Genomic DNA, 15,289 nt, shown 5'->3' with positions numbered 1-15,289 from the left:
ACAAAGTGGATGTGAATAACCCTCCCAGTGCATCCCCCTCTCTCCAGGAAGGATCAAGTTGTGTCTTGAAAGATGAAGGCACAAGCTGTCTGTGTGGTCTTTGCCTTTCACTCTGAGTATAAGCCTGCTTACAGCTCAGAGCGCTGCCCCTCCACACATCACCAGCCGACTAGAAAGCCTCTACCATCAGGTCCCGAGATGTAAACAAACAGCACATTGCCAACCCAAAACAGGCACCAGGAAAACAGAAAACACTGCTTTTATCTTGCAAGGTGGCATTTATTCTGCTTGATCTAATTATTTGTCATCAATGAAGTGAGCTAAAAAATTAGTTTCATAATCCTTTATTGGTCCATAAAACTTACTTCAAGGTTTAGCAGAGCAAAGACAAAAGCTAATGGTGCCGTCTCCCTTGCCATTGAAAAAATGCAAAATACAGTTTGAAAACTGAGAGGCCAAACTCTTTTGCCAACAAGACAAAACCTTGCAGAGGCGGAAACAGCCTTAGGAACAACATATAGGTCTCTGTAGTTTCAGTTTCTGATGTTAGGAGGTAGAAGCCTCAGCATGAAATTCCCTCCCCTCCTGCCATGGACTCAGAGCCTGCACACCACTCATAAGACACCCCCGGCGCTCACGGGTGAGGCTGGGGGTACCTGGCTGCTTGAGGCTGGTGCTTGGCCCACAGTGGCGAGCCGCCATGAAGCCCAGCAGGCACCACGGACCCCGCTCCTGCTGGAGAGGGCCATAAAGCTTTCACCGTGTCTGGTGGCAGCCGGCTGTATTGTACACTTCACAAGCTTGAGTTAGGGATCAGAAAAGCTGAAAAAGTCTAAAATCACTGGTTACTGTTCTCCCAGGCTGCCACCCAAAATGAAAAATGTCCTTAGGACACCCATGTCTACCTACAGTACCCAAGCTAACAACTAAAAGGAAGAGACGCAAAATAAGAGCTCAGCAAAGGTATTCATTTCTAACACAAGAGTTGCCAAGTCCCTCCCATAGTAAATTACCATCTGCCAGCTTCTCGTATGATTTGAAGGATAAAGTCAGCCTTTTCTAGATCCTATAAAAAGCTGAACTAAAATGTTAATTTCAGATAAATGTAGATGAAGGAATTAATCTCTTAACTGCTCTCCTGCTGTGCAGTCTTATGCATACAAAACCAAATGGTGCCATGTTTCAGGTGCTTTGAAGGGCGAGAACCTGCAGGAGAACACTAACAAGATAAGAAATGACAACGTATTCCTTAAAATGTGGAGCTGGTGTCACTTCAGCATGAAATGGACGGCCTGATTCATTGCCCTGTATTGCGGATAATGCGCCTAACGAGGGTTTCTCTCTGCTTTGTTTCAGAACCATGACCGCACGTGCATCGCGTGCAGAATCATCTACCGGTCGGACGAGCACCATCCTCCCATCTTACCCCCCAAGGCGGATCTGACCATAGGGCTACACGGAGAGTGGGTGAGCCAGCGCTGTGAGGTGCGACCGGAGGTCCTCTTCCTCACTCGGCACTTCATCTTCCACGACAACAACAACACTTGGGAAGGTCACTACTACCACTACTCTGACCCCATCTGCAAGCACCCCACCTTCACCATCTACGCCAAGGGACGCTACAGCCGGGGAGTGCACTCATCCAAAGTGATGGGTGGCACGGAGTTTGTGTTCAAAGGTAGAGTGCCTTGCTATGCTGGGGGCAGAGGTGGTCATGTAGTTATGGACCAGAACAGAGTTTGCTCATAACGATTTGGTTGCTGATGATTTCATGCTGTCATTTTCAGGAGTTAGTCATTTCTTGGGAAGTTCGCAGGCATTGTGTGAATGCCCAGCCAAACTATACAGCTGCACAGCATTTCACTCCACTGAAGCAATACTCATTTGAGGCAGAGATCTTTAAGTAAAGCACAAGAAAATAAGATTTCGCATCACTAAGTCTTGGAGTCCAGTGGCCAGACTTCAAGCATCTAAGCAAAGTGTCTAAGATTGGATCTGTGTCCTAGGGCTCCTTCAGTAGAGAGAAAAAAGCACCTTCAGAAGGCATTTCAGGCCTGAAGTGGTATAAATCATTTTCTGTCGAAGACAGATGTAGCAGCATGTGTCTTTTCATCAGCTTCCAAGGGGCCCTAGAACAAGTAAGGATGTCCCTAAAGACAGCTCTGATTAATCCCACCACAGTGAAGACTAGATGTATCTAACCAAAACCCCTCGAGTACTTTGGGAAGCAGCGCTCAGTGGTGACGCCACCCAGGTCCCTGTGGCTGAGAAGCCTTCCTGTGCAAACAGCCCCGTAGCACCCTGCTTAGAAAGAGCTCAGTGGCTTTAACGACTCACACAAACATCTCCAAAACATGACGTCCCACCATGGCAACAGCCCCAGCGGAGCCTCTGGAAGCCCCAAGCACTCTGTGGGCTCTTCTCCTTATTTCAGTTACCATGTTAGAAGCATAAAGCTTCTTGCATGGCTCCAATTTCAGAAAGCATCTAACTATAAGAAATAATTTACTAATCTGGGATTTTCATAGGAGGCAGGAGATACCCTTGCCTGTCAGAGTTTTTGCTCTTTAGAGCTGCATGCAGCATGTCCCAGCTCAGCTCCTGGGGTGAAATCCAGTTTTTGCTTGAATTTCTGATTTATGGTATGCCAATTTACCTTACAGATCGAGGTCACTAATTTGGTTTTGGTAAAACTTTTAGGTTCAATTTCTATAAATTACCTTTTACACCAGCTAGGGCAAATAATGTGAACTGTAGAGCCACTGAGTCAAATGTCTGTTTATAAAACCTCAGAATAAAGTTCCCAACAAATCTTACCACGAAATGACCTGCAAGAGAATTTGGCATTTTGGTGTGTTGGGAGGCAGGAGGGCTGGTTATCTGCTTCTGTTTTGGTCAGCACTGATCCATTCAGATCCCCTTTTCTTGATGGACAGTGTCAAACGCACACCAGGAAAAATCTCTATTCAGCTTCCATAAGCTCATTGAGTTTGGCTTTTCCCAACTTTTTAAACTTGGCTGAAAAATAAAACTTCATGTGCCTTAAGCTCCTTTGAAATACAGGCAGGTTAGAACTGAAGAAGCTGCAGCACTTCTATGTTTGATGCTGCAAGCTGCAGCCACTGTTTAGATATGAGAAAAAGCATCTCTCTCCAGCTCAGCAATATTTTATAATTCATGCAAAAAGGGCCAGGTAATATAGGAAGGTAATGCAGCTGTGGTACTTTCCAAATTTTCCAATTGGAACTAATTATTTCATTAGCTTTACAGGGTAACAGATGTTAAAAAATGCTGAAAGGTACATGATAAACAGCCCTACTTATAGATTAATACAGATGGTAATAAAACATGAGTAAAGTTTTATTGTTTCCTCTTTTACCTGTCATCTCCTAATATAACCAAGCAGGCTTTATCTGTAAAGGATTGTCTGGAATTTATGAAAAGCTCTGCTTAATCTCTGGCTGAGATATGTGGCCATCAGGTTTTCTTCAACTGAGTTGGGGTGTGTGTGCGCATTCTGTGCAAGAAGCAATTACGTCAAAGACGTAAAATGATGCAAATAGATTTACTGGCCACACCTGCAATATGAAAAACTGATTTAAGAATGAACAAGGAGAGACAATTCTGATTTCACAGGTACGCCCCAATCTGCATGTTGTCTTTGCTTTTGTTTTCGTCCCTCTGCTAACAGCTCCTCTCTTCCTCTCTCGCAGTCAATCACATGAAGGTCACTCCCATGGATATATCCACAGCCTCGCTGCTCAACGTCTTCAATGGGAATGAGTGCGGAGCACAGGGGTCCTGGCAAGTTGGGGTTCAGCAAGATGTCACCCACACGAATGGCTGCATCGCGCTCGGCATCCGCCTACCTCACACCGAGTACGAAATCTTCAAAATGGAGCAGGATGCCCGGGGCAGGTACTTGCTGTACAATGGCCAGAGACCAAGCGACGGGTCCAGCCCCGACCGACCGGAGAAGAGAGCCACTTCCTACCAGATGCCTTTAATTCAGTGCGCTTCATCAGTACCCAGATCTGAAGAGTCACCAGAGGAGAATAAAATAAGGCTGTATAGCAGCAGGGCACCGGAAAAATATCCCAGCGCCCCAGCTCTTGCTTTGGTGTTTATTTGTACTGTGTCATATTGGGACATTCTCAGCTAGAAGTGAAAAAAACCTTATTTTTCATGACTACAAAGCCAGGATTCCACCAGACTGGGGGTTGTTTTTCTTCCGAAAGAAAGGGACATTTATTTTCTTGATGCACTTGAATGCCTGAGAACTGTTGTTCTTTTCCTTACTTCCCCCCTCCTCCTCGAATCCCGAACGGCACTCGTTTGATGTTTGTGCTTTGAACTTCATCCAGTCTGATCCCTGGCCTGACATGACTGCACAAAAGTAATTGCACTTTAGGACTGCAGACTTCTGGGGGGAGGGAGGGGGTCTCCTTTTATTTTTATTTTTTTTTAACTGCTGGGGTGAATGTTATGATCCTGCTTCAGTCATCTCCTGCCATCTTACCATTGTGGTACTCACACCCCAACACCTGGTTTCTCATCAGAATTTAGCTCTGGGGAAGGGCTCGGTGTTGTGCCAGTACTGTGATAGCAGCTTCCCCCTCTGACTTCACAGCTCTGATGTAGATATGTATATAAGGAAGAAACCCACAAAGATTTATCTTGTCATTATCTCACAGCTTGTAACACAAAAAGAAACAGCAAATCAACAGCCCTCTGTTCAGATAGTGCTAAACGGTTGATACCTCTAATTAAAAAAATATTCCAAGTAATTTAAGCTATTTTTACAATCATTACGTTGTAAAAATAACCAGTGGCTTAATATTTTCTCGTTCAATTTCCTTAGCTATGTAATTGCTTTGAGGCTTCCCTTTGTATCTAGCGAGTAGTTACAACCAAGCCCCCCTAAAGCCAGACAGAAGCAGCATTTTTTCTGTGGGATGCACAGAGCGCAGGTAAGCTGCCGATACAAGGCTGCAGGGACGACTTCTGTTTTCATATTCTTGAGGCCTTACATACTCTGCGTGCAGTTATTTGTGCCTTGGATTTTGTGTCAGCCAGGTGGGCAACATAAAGAAGCAAGTGGGGTCTAACATGTTCTGCAACCCTATTTAGCAGCATATTTTTAGTGATGTGACCTCATGTAAAGGGTTTCAGCAGCAAGCACACCGTGGCCCCTAGTAGAGCAAGAAAGCAGCTGGAAACAAACCCGCATCCATCTGATGGAGGGAGACTGGCCCAGTCTTACCAGAGGGAGAAGCAAGAGTTGCACAAATGCAGCCACGTCCTCCCTTTTCTCCTTGCTGGACTGTCCCAACACATACCATGGTTTCACGGAGCTTAAATCGGCATTGGTTTGTGGAGACACTGCTGGGAAGGTGGATAGGCACAGCCCTCAGAGAACACTCTTCAACAAGAGGCTGCCCTGGAAGCCCTCAGGTTTCACCCAGTAGCAAATACATCCTTGTGCGCACTGATGTGAATCAGAACAGACTCTGGAGACGGTAGGGGAGATATTTAAGGCCAGCAAGGAGGTAGAAGTTCCTAGATGAACCATGCTCCCCTGCTTTAATGGGGAGGGAGCTTGAGGGCATGGCCTAACCTTGCGGCATTTAGGCTGTGGCTTTTACTGATATACACATGTTTTGGCTCACAGGAGGAGCAGAAATCTGTGTAAGAAACATAAGGAGTAAGGTCATAGCGTTTCTTCAGCAGTATCAGCAGCTTCTAGCTGCCCAGTCCAGTACTATGTGAGAAAAAAGCCTTTAATGTGTTATTTTCAGCATTATAGGAAAATTATGTCTTGAACGAAGGTCTTTCAGCTTTACATAGGTGAGCCTCCATACTGTCTGCTATAGCAAAAGCATTCTTTGAAAACATAGTGACAGCATGGACCTTGCTAGCACAAACAGCAGGAAAAAGCCATTTGAGTAGCCAATGGCTATGCTCAGGCTCCCTACTTCCTCAAAGTCCGTGCCTTCTTGACAGTTTTTCCAAGCTGGTATCAGCCTTGGATGTGAATTTCCTCAGAGTTGCAACAAAATTGGTTCACCAGGTGAACCAGGTGAGACAGCAGGAGGAAGGGAAGAAGGAACAGTATCATAGACTCACTGCCAGGTCAGATCACATCTTTCTCATCTGTCTGAGGAGAAAATGAAAAGACACAGAAAACTCTTTAATGAGTCAGGAACAGAGCTCAGGATAGCTCAGCAGTCACCAGAGAAAGTGTTCATCCATCCATCTGGTATCAGACCTCCTCCAGCCGGCTGGAAGGAGCTAAAAGCCAACTCATCATGATGAATCGAGCCCTATGAACAACAGCTGCTCTAATCAGCATTTCTTGATGGTTTTCTGCTCTACACAGTCAAACTGACTTGAAGAGTCAGTTCTGCATCAGTTGCTGGTAGGGAGGCATCAGCAGCACAGTTTTAACTAGAGGGTCAAGAAGGAGACACGAAGCCTCTGAAAGAGAAGCTAGGAACCAGGACAGAGTTTGGTTTTCTCTAGCTAGGCTAGAGTTTTGTATTCAGCAGATTGACACCAGCGTATCTCCAACTGAGTTACTGAGCTATTACAGTCAAACAAGTCCCTTAAATACTAGCTTCGTTTCTGACTTGTTTGAGACCTAGTGGCATGAGTGAATTTACGTTAGTTTTTATTTATGAGGATGGGTATGGCGTGATGTTCCTTAGATCACACAAGACAAGCTTCTTCCACCACCATCGACCATTCCCACGTTTGGTGGTCCTATCTCTGGAAAAATATCAGTAGCTGGAGTTGTCAGACCCTGTTCCTTCCCTATGCAAGTGCCACGCACAACTCGGTCCCAGCTGAAATCTGCACGTGCTTGCGATGCAGGACTGAAGCAGAGAGCAGAGGAACTGCTCCACAGCACAATGTTCTATATTCATCAGGGCAATGATCTACAGTTTATTAGTGCTTTGTGGCCCCTCTGTAGATTGCCTAATGTCAGAAATACTACAACGGTTTCAAGAGAAAGACCTGTCTAGTTCTTACCTCTAAAAAGCATATTCATGTCTCAACTGTTTTGAATCACAGACTTGCAAAGGTCTAGGTTTTCTAAGGCTTACAGTTACACTAAATGCAAACGTGACTCAATGTACAAATTGTACAAGAACTGCATTTTTTTTCTCCTGTCATCTAGAGATAGTTAAAAAGGAAGTATTTGAAAAAGGCCTTCATAATGCATTACAAGAAAATTGATTGGGCACTCCTCTAGTTTATTTGTAGTGTTGACCAGAAACATAATTTTATGATCTGGGTTCTTAGCATATGCTGCACCAGCTTCCCTCCGTGTGCCTATATATTTGTTCTTTATTCTTCTATTACCCAATACAAGTCAAGTTGGACAAAGATGTAAGTAAGTCTTCAGAGTCCATAGTTTATTTGCCAATCCATTTTCTCTGCAAGGCTTCTCCTAGGTTACAGGCACAGAACTAGGAGCTAAGCTTCCTTGATCTTTTGGTTTCATCACGCACTAAATTAACTGCTGCACAGCACCATATGCATTTGTGATGCAATATATTCCATTCATTTTATTTCTCCAACCTGACCTCATGTGCTGGCAGCCCTGGCTGCTAAAGAAGTTAAGCCGCAAGTGGTTTAGCAGTGGAAGACTTACAAACTGAGTGATTTGTCCCATACTGAAATGCAGAAGCTTTAAAAAAATGAAACAATTAATGTTGGTATCTTCAATAACTGCCAATGTTGCCAGGACAGGTGAAAGTTTTTCCCTCAGTAATATCCTACTCAAGGAGCCACCTGACAGAAGAAATGGCGACCTGAAGAAGTTCTTGGGCAAATTGTTTTAACAGGTCCTACTACAGAAATAGGACAAAAGGGATCAGAAAAATCAAAACAAGTGTTCTTGCTCTGTTTCTGTACCGTTTACATATTGTGCCTGCTGCCCTGGGGTAGAATGTCATTTCTATGAACAGAAGTCCATATTTTAAGATATAATGTCTGTCTTGCTTGAGTTCAAGTGTGCTTGCTTAAAGTGCAGGATTTAAGGAGAAAAAAAAATCTTTTTATTTTTGTAAAGTTATAGAAGATATTTTTCTTCTCAACTATGTTCCAGATTAAACTGCCGGGGAAGTTTAAGCACTTGTTAAACTATTGATTGAAATAAAAAAGCCTAACTGAAAAACTAAGGATTTCTTTACCTCCTGTACACATTAGTTTTCTGTTGTTGACTTTCTACCTATAAAACATGACAGATGTCTTGGAAAGCGATAACCAGAAATCCCTCTGTTGAGTAACTTGTGCACAGAAAAGCTCATTTCTTACTATATATGCAAGAAAACATTTCTGCTTGAGAACATGTCACTAGAAACAGCTCTGACGGATACAGCTGGGATGATTTGGGTTTCACAGCACATCTTCAGGTTCTCTGAATAAAATGGGGGCTGGAAGTGCCCAACAAGTAATGACGGTGTTGGCTTGCAAGGAGAGCACGGTCAGAGCAGCTGTGTCAGGGCAAAGGGTGTGGTTCAAGAGAAACCAAATATTTTTCGTAAATGAGATGTAAGCAAACAAACCAGCATTACTGCTCTGCTATTGCATCTCACTTGCTTTAAGGGCTACAACCTGGGGGAGGGAGCAGGGAGGGATTAGAAAGGACACTCTTCTTAAAAAGGAAGAAAAACCTGAAATGAACTGAGAAGGGAAAGCAAGCCACAGGATAACAAAAGCATCTTTCCTCAGTGCTGTGCAGTTTCACTCCTGCTGCATTTGCACACAGAAAGAGGAGGTGAAATGCAGTCAGTGAAACTTCAACCACCGCCATCAAAAGCTTTGGAGCTGACCAGTTTCTGAGTTTTCAGAAGTCACTCAGGAGACCCCTGAAAGATGAGCTTGGTTTTCAGGAAGCATGCCCTAAATTATAAGGTACTCTGAATGCTGTAGCCACAGCCTGTGAAGAAGTGGCCTCTCTTCCACACAAAGCGGTGGGTACGGATGAATTCAGGCATAAATAGATTCTGCATGGCATAATTTACTCACTCCAGACACAACAGGGAAGGCTAGGTAATAAAAACCTGCACCACTCATTCTAAATTTTACAGTTTCATTAGTTTTCCATAATATTCCCTCTTACTACAAGTATTTGCCAAGATTTTTTTCCTTCTAGTCTTCTCCTCTAGTGCAATCACTGTTGATTTTTTTAATTGCTATTTGCTGCCAGCAATAAATAATAATAAGGAAATGAAGAAACAAAATTTCCACTCCACTTCTGAATCAGGCAGAAACAAACACGGCTGTGAGGAATCAAACCACGAGTACCCTCAATAGCTAAGGAAACAGCACTGTTGGCCTGAGCAATTATTTATCAGGCACCTTCTTCCCACCCCTTCTTCTTCACAAGTCCGCTCCAGGGTATAGGACCAGTCCATCGGATGGATTCTAGCTATGGCGCTACCAAGCCCCAAGGACAGTAATTAATTCCTACGTGTCTTCCAGTAACGGGAACTGCCCGTGATCGCTGCCTCAAAGCAGGCAGACACGATTCCCAACATCCTTTTCCCATGGGAACCACATTGGTCCTTGTCTGCTGCCATTTCCAAGACAGTCTACTGGAAAATGAGAAAGCAAGCTGTGCAGGATAGTGCTGTCTTCAAATAAAGAAATGAAAAAAGTTTGGGGAAAAAAGTTTACACTTGGAGTTGTTAAGCATTAGATCTCCTGGATTAACTCTGCTGAATTCTGCAATTCCACCCACAGAAAAAGCCCAGGATCAGACCTACGTACTTTCATCCAGAGGACAGATGCTTGCTAGACAGACACATGCATTATGAATTTATTTAAATAAATGCCCAACTACTGGATCACTTTTCTCTTAGCACCAAACAGTAGCCTGAAGACCCCCAAAGATAATCAAAACAATATATAGACATCAGCTGCATTAACTGCCCTATATAAGGCACTGCTGGAAACAACCGTATCTTCCAGCAAACACAATTAATAGTTTCAACACTATAAACAAGAGACACACAACCCCCCAAATATTCTGCCACAAAAATGAGCTATAAATCTGAACTCTTCAGCGGGAGCGTGTGACTGAGGCCGATGGTTTCGGTGCAGCGACCGGCGGGCCGGGCAGCACCGGCGGCCGGAGCCGGCGGCGCTGGCTGGGAGCGCTTAGGGCCGAGGAGACATTGCCATCTGGCGGCTAAAACCCGCTGCTGAACAGTAATCCTCCTGCCAGCTTTTCTCCTCCCCAAAAAACAACGGCAATACGGCTAGGGGAGCGGGGAGGGGGGAGGCAGGGGAGACCAAAACCAGCCAAGCTTTAAGGTTCAGTCCCCTTCATCGAGAGCAGCGACCAGCAGCAGCAGCAGCAGCGCTCAAGTTAAACAGAGGCTAGGCATGCTTTCCCTTCGTCTGATTATAGCAATTAATTTAGACCAGTTGAGAGGGTAGCGTAGCAATTATGGAGCAGAGGAGTGCCAGCAAGGTAACCAGGTGACACCATCATCTCTCATGAAAGACAGAAAGGATCATCAGAGCCTGGGCTAACAGGGCAAATTAACAGGAAACATGTATCGGTCCTGAAGCCAGCTTCTCTACTGAGCCCATGGTTTTAGCATACAGAAAATAAAACACACACACATCTTTTAAAGACATTTTACGTCTTCCCGGAGGATCAGACTAAGGCTATGATTTCATTCCACGTGACGCTCTCTCCTTCCCAGAGGGGCACACCATCCATGGGAGTGGTAGTGACAAAAGAAATCACAGGAACTACACTCAGAAGAAATCTGAAGTTACGCTGTCAAGAGTTAAGAAACACCAAAATGAAGCTTTGCCTCTGCAGCCCTCGCTGCAGCCCCTCCTGCATGCCCAGTGCCATACGATCAGGGCAAAACTTTTTGAACTTACACAGTATGCACTAAAGGAATCCTTTCTCCACACTCTGTAAGGGATACTGGGGAAATGATTGCATGGTCTAAGCTGTACCAACCATTTCTGCATGTTTTGTTTTAAATTAATACTAGAAGGAAAATACTATTACTAAACTGTAAACCTTGCATTGCTTCAACATATTCCCATCTGTCCAAAAAACATATATATAAATGGCCACTGAAAATTGTAGTGATATATATATACAGCTCATATGTAAGTACTTTATCTGTGGAATTACCGAAATTTTTAATGAGTATCACACATTCACTAAAACTGTTCTAAGAGCTACATAAACTCTCAAATACACTATATATGCTAAAAAATATTACTAAATTTTGACAGACACTCTACCATTTTAAATCTTAGATTATTATTGGCTCACCCTGTTACAAGAGCAAGTGCTTTAAGCTTCCATGATTCCAACCAGAACTAGGAGATAACTATCAATGTATAGCTACATGAAAGGGAGCATACAAGACTTACATCAGGCATGAGACTGGGAAGGATTTCCTATAAAAATAGCTTAATTTCTAAAAATCTAAATTTAAATTTCTTAAATCTAAAAATGCTTTTGCATTGACAGCTGAGATCTTTGCACTTCACAAAAGCAGTAGCAAACACTTCTGGATGGTGGAAATTCACCTTGTGTCAGCAACCTCCTGCTTAAGCCTCCTGTTTCTCTTTGAAGGTCTCAAATTAATACTTGCAGAGGCTCAGAGGGCATTTAGGAGGGGGTTTTGGACAAGATGACTCCCATTTGGCAAGAATGAAGGAAGTGTTTCTGCACCCAGTCACCTTCAAAATCAGCAATTTTAAAGTAACTCAAAAATTAGCAGTTAAAGAAGGAAAATGGATTAGAGGCCACTGAAGCAATTACAAACATATGATATAATGTGAAGTCCTATAGTAACCCAGTCCACTGTAACCACCAGTTTGCATATTAGCATGCAGGTACCCCAGAAAGATTTGTGTTCACAAATCAGATGTTAAATATGAATGCACACAGACACACACAATGGTTCTACATAACCCTATTATTATGCCTGCCCACAGGGGAATTAATGTTTGTGTGGCTCACCTAACAAGCCGCGCGGCGTGCACAGAGCGCCGGAGGACTCGCATCACGCGTTGCTCTTTCTCTGCTGCACTATCAGAGCAGTAGCCAAGCAGATCAGGAGGCTCCTGTCCATATGCCACTGGTTACGTTACTGAAAATGTTTACTTTTGATTAGCTGTTTCATTTCTATGCCTCTAGTTCGACAAATGCAACTTCTACATACCTCTAGAAGTGGACTTACAAAACCACAATTAGCTTTTTTTTTTTTTTTTTTTTTTTTAAATCACTGGTCTAAGAGAAGCTTTGAGCTCAATTATGGCTACTCTGAACATCAGATTCCTTCTCTGATCCATTCGTAATCATAAAATCATAGAATCGTTTAGGTTGGAAAAGGCCTTTAAGATCATCGAGTCCAACCGTAAACCTACCACCACCAAGTCCACCACTAAACCATGTCCCTAAGCATCACATCTACATGTCTTTTAAATACCTCCAGGGATGGTGACTCAACCACTTCCCCTGGGCAGCCTGTTCCAATGCTTGACAACCCTTTCAGTGAAGAAATTTTTCCTAATATCCAATCTAAACCTCCCCTGGCACAACTTCAGGCCATTTCCTCTTGTCCTATTGCTTGTTACTTGGGAAAAGAGACAGACACCCACCTCGCTACAGCCTCCTTTGGGTAGTTGTAGAGGGTGATAAGGTCTCCCCTGAGCCTCCTTTTCTCCAGGCTAAACAACCCCAGTTCCCTCAGCCGTTCCTCGTAAGACTTGTGCTCTAGACCCTTCACCAGCTTTGTTGCCCTTCTTTGGACACGCTATCACTGAATCATTAGTATTTCTGAAGTGCCTGAGCAGAGCAGGTCAGAGAAGTGAGGATGCATACATGCAGGGTTATACTTTCTTCCAACTTTTAGCGTTTCTCACCCCATTATTTAGCAGTTTTCTTGCATCACCTCCTTCCTGCCCACGGGCAGATCAAGCTCCGCTCCCACCCCACACACCCTCCATGAGCTTACTCTAGTGACACCTCAAGTTTTCCCCCGCCATGCCTGCTAACCTGCTCCCTTAACACGCTCATCTCTCACCCACATTGCTGACAAGTGCTGGGCTACCCCCGGCAGCTGCCAGGGTGTTTGATCTATGCCCATGCTGACAGCTTGGCAAGCACGCCAGCACTAACTGGTCAAACAGCAGCAAGCAGGACAGGTATCTTTCCAGCTCACTGTGCAGGCTTCCCCTGGATGGGAGCACCAATTTGAACGTCTTTCATCTCAGCTCTAATCTTCCTGTAATTGGAGGTAGTTGGTATCTGTGAAACATCAACCTCTCTACCAAATGTGGCTTGAATTAGATTTCAAATTCGCACAGGGAGAAGCAGCACAAAGATGCTGCAATCACATAAACCTTGTCTCTTTAAGAAGTTAAGTTTTTCCACAAATACGCTGACCTTCCTTTGCCATTGTAATCTGGTTCCTGTGGAGGCAGGATGAAGAGGTAATTTCACCTAATCAGGAAAGCAATCTGTTCCGATTTTCTTGAAGCTGGGACATGAAATGAGAAGCCCAAGGGCTAAAGTATTTCAAGGTATTACACAAGAAAATGAAGTCTGAAAGCAGTGCCATGAAGCTGAAGGCTGCATTGGAAATCCGAGGTTAGACAATCCTGGGCATGAATACAATGAAAATCCTTCTCCTGGCATTCTCCTGTTTACAAGACCAGTCACCATGTTTGAGGCTTTACACCCTGAGGTTGGAGAGAAACTCCCATTCCTGGAGAAGGCCACAGCAGTTTCCAGCATATGTCTGGGGAGAAGGCAGCACGTACAGACCTTCCTAACAGCCCAGCTGTCCTAGGAAGACAAAGCCATCAACAAAGCCATTTCAGAAGCAGTCCATCTTGCTCTTCTCATGACCATCTCTTCCTACCGTACTCCCTTCTTCTTCACTTGACACCCACCACTCCCGAGATGTGGGACAGGTGTCTCATGTTTACCATTTCAAAATTTTAAACTAACCTGAGGTGATTAAGGCAATCAAGGACAATGAGCCACTACATGAGCTCCCACCTTCTATGAACCACTCCATTATCAAAGCTGCACTCTTTAGTACCTCTGATGACAGCTCCACAGGGCTGTCTCTCTCTTTGACCCAGGGTTCAAGTTTTGTTTTCTGTAGACTTTCCTCCTAAGCTTTTCCAAAACACTGTTCTATAAACTAGACTGTCCTACATGATGATTTAAAGCAATGCCTCTCAACCATTAAGAAACAGAGCACCATCTTTATAATTAAGATAATTACTAGATTCTCATTATTAATATTCCTCAAACCGGCCCTCATACCAGTGCAGAACTGTACTGCAGTCTGAAAAGCAGTAATAACAGCAAAGCATTTACTAATTTTGAGTGAAAACACATCAGTGGATTTAACCTCTGTAAGAGTCTTACTACTGCTGGAGCACCTTTGCTTGCAGGAGTCAAACATGTTTAAGTTTTAAAAAAATAAGTGCTTGGCTCTTCTGAAGAAGTGCCTCTGAAAATCAGAGCATAGCTGTCTGTATCATCTGTATTTGGACTATCAAAGCAGCAATGGAAAAATATTTTGCCACTCCCATGGGTAGAACAATACATACCACCACTAACAAGGTAGTTGTACAGATTCAGGACTGTTTGTTTTCTTTTACTTGAAAAGTACGAACAGCACTGGCTCCACAGAATTTTTTTGCTACACAGACACACTTTTATGTTCCAAGACTACAAAAACAACACACCCAAATGTTTAGCATCTTCCCCTCCCCTCCGTCTTTAGCAGAGGTCAGGCATTATAATCCCAGTGAGCATAATCCACTGTTAAACACCTCTCTAACAGCCATGTTTTCTGGCTGTTCAACACTCTGCTTCAGGAACAGACAAGGCAACCGCTAAGTCTTTAGGAAGGTGCTTTAAAAGCCTACGAAAGATTTTCGAGCAACAAACATGAAGCAGCATTTTGGAAATCCAAGGACAAACCTCGGACAAGGCTCAAGGAAGGCTTGATGAGGAACAGGATGGAGCGTGCGCTAGAAAACAGGGGCTGTGCCTAAACCAGCCTTCCCCAATCATTTGCCCCAACACTTGTGCCTCAGTTTCCCCATCTCTAAAGCCAGGATAAGCCATCCTTACAAGGCAGACTGAGACACTCACAAAGATTGCTATTTAATTGCTACCCACTCTGAGAATAGCCTAGACATTGATCACCAGTGACACTCTTTGTGAAGTCACCTATGCACATGAACCTGCACCAGCATTAGTAAGAACTTT

At 43.9% G+C, this 15,289-nt stretch overlaps 1 protein-coding gene across 2 annotated transcripts in view; it reads left to right on the top strand.

Annotated features, from left to right (window-relative positions):
- The window catches only part of APCDD1 (APC down-regulated 1), a 28,742-nt gene extending 24,308 nt beyond the window's left edge, over positions 1–4,434 (top strand). For both annotated transcript variants that reach the window (XM_050892885.1, XM_050892884.1), the window contains 2 exons: positions 1,357–1,678; positions 3,714–4,434. In XM_050892885.1, coding sequence (XP_050748842.1) covers positions 1,357–1,678; positions 3,714–4,162 — 771 coding nt within the window. In that variant the 3' untranslated portion in view covers positions 4,163–4,434. The remainder of the gene's footprint in view (positions 1–1,356; positions 1,679–3,713) is intronic.
- Positions 4,435–15,289: the final 10,855 nt, after the last annotated feature.

This window comes from Gymnogyps californianus, chromosome 2 (assembly GCF_018139145.2).
Source record: "Gymnogyps californianus isolate 813 chromosome 2, ASM1813914v2, whole genome shotgun sequence".
NCBI classification, from domain to species: Eukaryota; Metazoa; Chordata; class Aves; order Accipitriformes; family Cathartidae; genus Gymnogyps; species Gymnogyps californianus.
The sequence above is the reverse complement of the archived record's forward strand: the minus strand, read 5'-3'. Positions and strand labels throughout refer to the sequence as shown.